The sequence below is a fragment of the Tupaia chinensis genome, unplaced genomic scaffold (genome assembly GCF_000334495.1).
Source record: "Tupaia chinensis unplaced genomic scaffold, TupChi_1.0 Scaffold000568_1, whole genome shotgun sequence".
Lineage (NCBI taxonomy): Eukaryota > Metazoa > Chordata > Mammalia > Scandentia > Tupaiidae > Tupaia > Tupaia belangeri.
The window spans coordinates 225603-235027 of NW_006160082.1; the positions used below are offsets into that span (position 1 = coordinate 225603).

At 49.5% G+C, this 9425-nt stretch overlaps 1 protein-coding gene across 11 annotated transcripts in view; it reads right to left on the bottom strand.

Moving 5' to 3' along the window:
- DGLUCY (D-glutamate cyclase) overlaps positions 1 to 9425 on the bottom strand; it is an 83879-nt gene that overhangs the window by 8181 nt on the left and 66273 nt on the right. For all 11 annotated transcript variants that reach the window (XM_006157994.2, XM_014591396.1, XM_027775486.1 and 8 more), the window contains 3 exons: positions 5947 to 6095; positions 3189 to 3308; positions 1655 to 1806 (listed from right to left, as the gene is read on the bottom strand). In XM_006157994.2, coding sequence (XP_006158056.1) covers positions 1655 to 1806; positions 3189 to 3308; positions 5947 to 6095 — 421 coding nt within the window. The remainder of the gene's footprint in view (positions 1 to 1654; positions 1807 to 3188; positions 3309 to 5946; positions 6096 to 9425) is intronic.

Sequence of the window (9425 nt, forward strand, 5' to 3'; positions counted from 1 at the left end):
TGGGAACTATCTGAGCTACTTGGGAAGAGCCCAGAGCATGGAGGCAGAGGGTACCAGACCCAGACCTCCCTCTGCTTTAGCTGGGCTCCCTATTACCTCTCGGGTAGAACCCCAGTTTCTTTGGATCTAGATAACATGATCTCCCCCTTCCAGGGGTTCGTTTTGTTTTGTTTTGTTTTGTTTTGTTTTCACTATGGGGCAAGTGAACTTGCCAGACAGGGAGAGAGACAGAGAGAGAGAGAGAGAGTGAGAAAGCACCCCTGGGGGGATGGCCACACTAAAATCCCTTCTCCTCCATCTCCTCTCATGATTTGGGGGCATGCACGCATACACACCTGACCTGGTTTTCGAGTTTCTGGGTTTGTGACTTGAACCATAACCATGTGAGATCCAGCTGTCTTAACCACAACACTGGCTGGCCCTCTGGGGGTTCTTTCTTTCTTTCTTTCTTTTAATTCATTTGTTTTAATTTGACCAGAGAGGGACAGAGTGAGAGAGCAAGAAAGAGAGAAAGAAAGTGAGAAAGCAAGCCGCCAGGACTGGGACTCGAACTGAGGTCCGCCATGTGGGAGTCCAGTGCCCTTAACCACCACGCCACCTGCCAGCTCCCCTCCAGGGATTCTCAATGGCCCCAAACTACTTAATGAATCTGATTAAACCAGGATTCTTGCCTAGAAGAAAATGCATGTATAGGAACAATTATTTTTTTTAAGTTTTTTTTTTTTTTTGCCATAGGGCATGTGTGCTTGCCAGAGACAGGGAGAAAGGAGAAGTGAGAAGTTATCCCCCTTGGGGGATAACTATGCCACAATCCCTTCTCGGTTCTCCTGCTGGGATTTTAGGCATGCACACACGCGTGCCTGGTGTGTTTTTAACATTGCTAGGTCCAGGATTTGAACCACAGAGTCAGCCACGTGAGGCCCCTCTGCCTTAACCACCTGCTGACCCTCCAGGGGTTCTGAATGGCCCCAAACTACTTGAGGCCAAGAATCTGATGAAACCAGGATTCTTGCCCAGAAAAAGGCATGTACAAGAACAATTTTGCAAACTGTTCTGGGGACTTGTGGGTTTCCTCCTCACGGATCCTGGGACTAGAAGCCTTCCCCTGGCCCCTGTCACATCCTGCTGCCTGCCGCCCTCCCAACAGCAGACCCAGGCCTGTCCTCCCCTCCCAGTGTGTCCTGGTCCTTCCCACCCGGAACGCCTCCCCTTCTATCCGCTCTATTCCTTCCAGCCTCCAGCCCACAGGGCTCGTTCCCCGCCTGTCTGCCCATCTCCCACATCAACAGTTGTCACAGTAGCTTTTAGTGTCCTGGGTTGCAAGCTTTTTGGAGGGGATGGTAAGGACCCCTCTGTCTGCCACCAGTGCAGAGCGCCTGCCCGGGCTTGGGCATTCGGCTCTTCCCGCAATGCCAACCACACCCACATTAGAGCTGAGGAACACGAGGCTCCGAGAGGTAAGCACCGTGCCTAAAGCCAAGCTACAAGGAACTGGTCACTATCAGCTCTCCATATGATTTGGGATCACTAGTAGGTCAAAGGTCACCCAGTCCAGGGCCAGACCTTGCTCTAAGATGAGCTCTGCCTCTGGCTTCTGAGAGGCTGCCCGGTGCTGGCCTGTGGTCATGACGGGACCTCTGCTGGGATATGTTACCTTGGTGACGGATGGCAGGGCCTGCATCCAGCTCTGATCCCCAAGGGCTCTGGAGGGTCCGATTGCCTTCCTCAGGTACCGTCCATGGACCTCGCAGGAGTTGAGGATGTACAGTGCGCAGGCCAAGGCATATCCTCCCCAGTTAGAAACACCTGGAACAGCAGGAAGCAGGTTCCTCGCAGAACTGAAAGGCCCAGCAGTCCTGCAGCCCCCAGCGGCAGAACTCCTCTTGAAGCGCGGGACCCAGATGGGTGGCATGGTACCACTGGGGCACTTGCTGGGAAGACCAAGCCTTGGGCCCCAGCCCCGACCTACTGAACCCAAAACTCAACCAGCCCAGAGAAAGGAGCAAGTCGAGATTCTCCTGTTTTGTTTTACATTTAAAAAAATTATTTGTTAATTTTCTTCTTTTTTTCAGTTTGCTATAGGGCACATGTGCTCACCAAACAGAGACAGAGAGAGGGAACATGAGAAATCACCCACCAGGGGGGACAGCCACCCCACAGTGCCTTCTCCTCTAGTCTCCTCTTGGGATTCTGGGCATGCATGCACACGTGCCCGACTGATTCTCAAGCTGCCAGGTCCTGGACTTGAACCACGGTTGGCCACATGGGAGTCCAGTGCCATAACCACTATTCCACCTGTTGGCCCCTTCTTGGCATATTTCAAAATGGTTCCTTTTCCTCTCTCCCGGCTGGAAATGTGAACTTTTTCTCCAATAGTTACTGTGAGAATCAGGTAGAACTCCTGGCCATAAAATCTGCAAAAGGATAGGAGCTCCCCTACGACTGGGTCCTCTGGAGTTCTCCGACTAGCCCACTGAGCCTCCACAACTGGCCGGCCACGGTTCGAATTTCCTTCCCTGGCACCGGTTCTGGGAGGGTTCTCCTTGTCTTCAGTTTGAACTGAGAAGCGGGAGTGAGCCTTTCTCAGGTGTCTGTCGGTTTTCCTGAAACTTGTGGTGAGGTCAAAGGAGCTAGGACCAGATCCAGAAGGACTTGGACACAGGAACGGCCAGCCCCAATGGGGAAGGGCCATAGCAGGGAGGGTGGGACAGCTAGGGGCAGAGGTGAGTGAGGACACTCCAGACATTTGCCAGATGCTCTTCCTGTCTACCACGCAGGAGGCCCAGATGGAAGCAGTGAGACTTTCCTGACCACCGATCTAAAGTGGCCCGTCCGGCCCTCTCTCTACCTGCTCTACTGCCCCATAGCTGTCATCACCATATAGAATGATCTATTTAGTGTCCTTTTCTGTCAGAAGTCATTGCCTTTCAACTCTAAAGTAGGAGCTCTGTGGAGCAGGGTCATCACCATAACCCCAGTACCCAGAACAACGCATGGGGCACAGGAAATGTTTGTTGAATGACTGAATGAGAGGTCAGAGGTTAGGAACCACAGCCCTTTCCTGCCCTGGTGCCCTCTAGATTTTATTCAGAGATAAGAAGAGCTTCTGGCCTGGTGGGGCTCCCGGCCCGGTCCTTCACCCCAGGCCAGTCGGCCAGCCCTGACTGGGAGGCCATGTGAGCACTCACCAGCGATGACAGCAAAGTCGGCCTCCACGTCGCAGGCGATGACATCCCCGTTGCGTATGTGCCTCTTCACGGCCTCCTTGACTTTGCCCATTCCAAGCTCATTGCCTCCATCGCCAACTCCTGAGGAAAGGGGAACCGAGTCAGTGCCCGGGACAGAGGTGAGCAGGGGTGGTTGTAGGGCCTTGTGGTCTCTAGGTAGGGCTAGTGCTTGGCGCCGATATATTTTCTGACAATGAGGTGATGTTCTGCCTTTCCTTCTGGTCTTCTAGAAATTTCTCTCATTAAAATGAGTCAAAGTTTGGGACTCTACTAGGGTGAGGGCCTGTTTCCTACTGGGCCATGTTCTCCAGGCACCAGTGGAGCACCCTCTAGGCTGACGGTGCCAGGTCCACAAAAGAGGCAGATTAGGTGACATCGGGACCTCCCCTCAGGGTCACTGAGCCCCATTCGGCTGATGGGACTGAGGGGAACTGGTACAGACGGTTAAAGTACTTCAAAGGCCTCTGCTGAAAAAAGGTGAAATGAATGTACTTCATTTTATTTTATTTTTTAACGAATTATTTATTTGTTTGTTTGTTTGTTTTGGAGAGGTTTTTGCTCTAGGGCCCGTGCGCTCACCAGAAAGACAGAGAGATAGAGAGACAGACAGCAAGAAATCACCCCTCGGGATGATGGCCATGCTGCAATCCCTTCTCCTCCATTTTCCTATCTGGAGCTGGGACAGGCACATACACACACCCGGCATGAGTTTAAGCCACCAGGTCTGGGACTCGAACCGTAGTTCACTACATGGGACTCCAGTGACATAGCCATTACACTAACTGCTGATCTCTTTTTAAAGAATCATTTTATCGGGGACCAGCAGTTAGCATAATGGCTGTGTCGCTGGACTCCCACGTAGTTGACCGCGGTTCGCATCCCGGACCTGGTGGCTTAAAACTCATGCCGGGCGCATGTGCGTGCATGTCCAAGATCCTGAGAGGAGAATGGAGGAGAAGAGATTGCGGCGTGACCATCCCCCCTGGGGGGTGATTTCTCACTTTCTGTCTCTCTGTCTCTCTCTGTCTGGCTGGCGAGCGCACGCGCCCTACAGCGAAAAGCTCTCCCCTCTCCCAAAAAAGAATCATTTTATCTAATTTTATTTATTCTTGTTTATTTATTTACTTTAATTTGATCAGAGAGGGACAGACTGAGAGAGGGAGAGAAGTGAGAAAGCACACCTCCAGGTCAGGAACTCAAACTGCAGTCGGCCATGTGGGAGTTCAGTGCCTTAAACTACCACGCCACCTGCCAGAGCCTCAATTTATTTTTTTTGGCGAGGTTCAGCCAGGTGCGAGAACAGAAGCCTTGACTACCGGAGCGGATGAACAGGTGAAGTCGTGACAACCAGCTCCACTTGTGCCCTCACCTGCTGTGAGGCTCTCCGGACCCTCACCCTCGTAGCACAGGCTGGAGGCCCGTCCATGGGCAAGGGTGAGTGACAGCCGCTCCTTCGGACCCTGATTGCTGCCTTCCCTCTTGAATGTGGGGACCCCTCCCTGCTCCACTCTAAGACCGTCTCCCCCACAGGCCCCTGGCCCTCCCCTCGCCCAGCCCGAAGTGACAGGAAACGGCAACCGCAGTGTGAGTACCACGCCCACAGCCTCTTCTGGGAAAGCCCAGGGCAATTCGCAGACATTTTCTAACCGTCCCAGCGGGCTTTCATTGTCTGGTCAAAACCTCATAAAGCAAGGGGGACTAATGAGTCTGGGAAATTCTAAAGTGTTTGGATCAGAAAACAAACAAGTGCAGACGGACAAACAAGGCTTAATTACCCCAGGGCCTGAGACCTACCCCCAGAGGCAGGAAAGCTGGGTTGCCTTGGGGGTTACACTAAAACTTTCAGAAATTCAAAAAAGGCAACAGGAGAATGGGGTAAGTCCCCAGGAGTCTGGACTCTGCTCCTAATTCTATCGACAACACTAATTAATTATGAGGCATCTGTAGACCCCTCTGGGCCTCCGCTTTGAACAGTATCTGGCTTTACCTACCTCACGGGGGTTTGGAAAGGCTTAAGTTACATGGAAAATGATAAAGTTCCCTACCAACACAAATTATTCACTATTATATTATTATTATTTTAGTTTTTACTATAGGATACATGTGCTCACCAGAGAGAGACAGAGAGAGAGAGGGAAAGTAAGAAATGACTCCCTGGGGGATGGGCACACCACAATCCCCTCTCCTCTCTCCTCCCAGGATTTTGGGCACGCAGGCATACATGCTCAGTGTGTTTTGCAAGCTGCTGGGTTCGAGACTCAAACCGCTCAGTCAGCCTTGTGGGACCCAGTTGCTTTAGCCACCATGCCACCTGGCTAGACCCACCACTAATATCATTAACAACAGAAATATTACACTAATAATCTATTTTTATGAAACATCTCATAAAATGATACATGGTATGTTCTATCCTCTATGACCAAATTAAAATGTCATGCCTCAATTTTATTGTTATTGTTTCATTATTCGTTTCATTACTTTCGAGTCGGGAAGCAGAATACGCTCCGTTCAGCATCACTTCCGTTCCTTACTTGTGGGAGTGTTGGATTTCTAAACGGCGGTGTCATTAGTGTCTATGCTGACCGTAATAAACAAAGACCGTCTTTGGGGTGGAAAACAATGATCCCATGTAACACCCTCCTGTCACGTGTTCGACAGTTGCTAAAAGGACATTTAGTGCTGGCGTGTACTCGTGGAATTCTCAGAGCTCCTCACTTACCGGTTGTTGAGATTCCAGGAATCTTCCTTGCTGCAAGGACAAGATCATCAATGGGGTCAACCAAGTGCTTGATGTTCATCTTTCTGGCGTTGTAGTAGTTGCCATCGGCAGCCCTTCCTGCGCGCTCTATGGCCACCAGGTGGTCGAACCTGCCAGGAACAAGGCCTTTATGCAGTGTGGCTGCCTGGCAGAACCCTGGCTTTGAGTGTGTGAAGGATGCGTCCTTCTTCTGCGGGTTCCTTCATTCCTGCAGGGCTTGATTGATCCCACTCTGTACCGGGACCTGGGCAGGAGGCTCAGCCAGACCATTTCAGGAAACAGCATTAGAGTTCTAGCAAGTTCTTTATTAGAGTCAGAGGCAGTGAGAGCAGGGAAGCTGGTGGTCAGGGTTACTGTGTGGCCTGGGGACATGGCTGATGCCCCAGTGGATCCTCTCATGCTGCAATGTCACAACTCCAGGGTGATGAGTATCAGCCACTACTGGCCCACTGCTACCCCCTCCCAGAACTTTGGTTTATGGACACAAACCATGAAACAGGATTTGGCATAGGAAATGAATGACTCTCTCATAGGCAAAGCTCTGCAGACAGAAGCAAGGGGCGCAGCTGGCATGGCGAGCCATCCTGTTCCATTCCAGGTCCTCCTGCTGCTGGCTGTGGGCAAGTTGCTTAAGCTTTCTAACCTTCGTTTTCTGCATCTGTAAGGTGACATAACAGAACTTGTCTCCTACCGTGCTGAAAAGGCTAAATGAGAAACCCTCTTGGTGATACACCCTACACCTACTTAGTGCTCAGTGAGTGTTAGCTGTTTTGATTGTCGTAGGTACTGCTGGTAACAGGAATGTTGTCTGACAATTCGATCTAACATAAATACTGTGCTTTTAGCTCTTTCTAAATTCCCCCACCATGGAGTTCTTAAACATTTTAACTCTGCTATGGAAAACATGGTTGTTGCTCAAACAACTTTAAATGTGATAGAATGTACCCAAAAGAACTGAAAGCAGAGACTCAAAGATATGTACACCCAGTTCACGTGGCATTATTCGCAATTGCCTACGGGTGGGTGAATGGAAAAGCTAATGTGATATCTACATATGAGGGAATATTACTCAGCCTAAAAAAGGGAGGAAATTCAGGGGACCAGAGGGTGGTGTGGTGGTTAAGGCACTGGACACTCCCACGTGGTCAACTGTGTTTTAAGTCCTGGACCTCGTGGCTTGCTTTCTCACTTTCCCTCTCTCTCTTTCTCTCGCTCTGTGTGTGTGTGTGTCTGTCTTTGTAAATTAAAACAAATTAACAAATAAAATGAAATAAATAATTATTTTTTAAAAAAGGCAGGAAATTTGAACACACTACAATTTGGATGAAACCTTGACAATGTGCTAAAGTGAAATAAGCCAGTCACAACAAGACAATAGTACATGATTCCACTTATGTAAGGTACCTAGAGTTGCCAAGTTTACAGAGAAAGAAAGCAGAACGGTGGTTTCCAGGGGTCGGGAGAGGGAGAATGGGGAGTTTGAGTTGAGTGAATACAGTTTCAGTTTGAGAAAAGGAAGAGGCCCAGAGATGAATAATAGTGTTGGATGTGCAACATTATGTGTGTATTTTTTTTTAAGAGTGTTTTTTGGTATAGGGCACGTGTGTTTGCTGGAGAGACAGAGAGATAGAAAGTGAGAAATCACCCCAGATGGGGATGGCCATGCTGCAATCCCTTCTCCTCCTGTCTCCTCTTGGGATTTTGGGCACCTGGCATCCTTTTAAGCTGCCGGGTTCAGGACTCGAACCACCATCAACTATGTGGAGGTCTGGCAATGTAACCATTACACTATCAGCTGATCCCTATGTGTGTATTTAATAACACTGAACTGAATAACACTTTAAAATGATTAAAATGGTAACAAATTTTATTATGTGTATTAGGCCATCAGGAAAATCATGACATATTTTTCTATGCAAAAATGTGTCATGACTTTTTCTGACGACCCAATATTTTACCACAATAAAAAAAAAATCTTAATTTTAAATGTTTTCCTGATTTTTTTTTCCCCCAGAGGCCATATATACTCACAGGAGAGACAGAGACAGAGAGAAAGCGAGAAAGCACCTGGGGGGTGAGTGATGGCTACGCCACAGTCACTCTCTCTCTGGTCCAGATTTTGAAGATGAACACACTCCTAGCATGTTTCTTGTCGCCAAATCTAGGACTCAGACAACACATTCAGTCACCCGGGATCCAGCTGCTCCAACCACCATGCCACAGGCTGGTCCTGAAAAACGTTTTTAAGAAACAGCGTCTGCATTCCTATCTCTATCCTTTGTGCAAAAACGTGCCCTGGATGTATCAGCTGCTGAGTAGGTCTGAGGGTGTGGACCCCAGGCTGCCTGCCTAGTTCAAGGCAAAGCAGACCCAGCGAAGCAGGACCGAGGGGAGGGAGAGCTCTGTCCCGGGTTTGCTCCAGGCCTACACCAGCAGTGACGAAAGCAGGGTGGAAGGAGAGATGCAGCTGATGTTGGTGTGCCCTCTGTTCTGGAGTGAGACAGTGTTTCTGGGTGTCCCCCACAGAAAACGCAGTCGCATATGTTGTAGAGATGTGAGAGTTTTAAAAAAAATTTTATTATTTATTTAATTCCATTTGTTATTAATATTTTTTAATTTGACCAGAGAGAGATAGAGAAAGAAAGGGAAAGCAAGAAAGCATGCTGCTAGGTCCAGGACTTGAACTGTGATCGGCCATGGGAATCTAGCACCTTTATCCACCACGCCATTCACTGGCCCCAAGATGTCAGTTGTAAGCGGTCAAATCTGGGACTCAAACCATAGTCAACTACATGGGAATCCAGCAACATAACCACTATGCCATTTCTGGTCCCCCAAATTAATTTCTTACATGAGCACATGCACACATGCAAGAGAGAGAGACAGAGAAGGAGGGGCACCCCATCAGGATCTCAATGCCATGGGTCATCCCCAGCGCCAGCCAGCCCTGGGTCAGGAGCACACATGTGCCCAGGGAGGTCTCGGGATGCAAACCCCAAACCTTCCCAGGCAGGCCGGTCTTGCAGAGCTTTGTGTTTTACTGCTACACCCAGCACTATTTGGCCCCTCTTGAAATACTGGGTCATTGGAAAAGTCATGATTTTTTTTTTTTTTTTTTGCAAAAATGTGTTACGACTTTCCCGACAACTCAGTAATACATTGAATCCAGAACTTGACTTTTCTCCGGTGAGTCAGGATCTCCATGATAAACCCCAGATTCTGCTGAGCTGTGACATAACTATGCCTTCAAGACCTACTCATCCAGGGAACCAGCAGTTAGCGTAATGGCTATGTCGCTGGACTCCCACGTAGTCGACCACGGTTCGTGTCCCGGACCCGGTGGCTTAAAACTCACGCCGGGCGCATGTGCGTGCGTGCCCAAGATCCTGAGAGGAGAATGGAGGAGAAGGGATTGCGGTGTGACCATCCCCCCTGGGGGG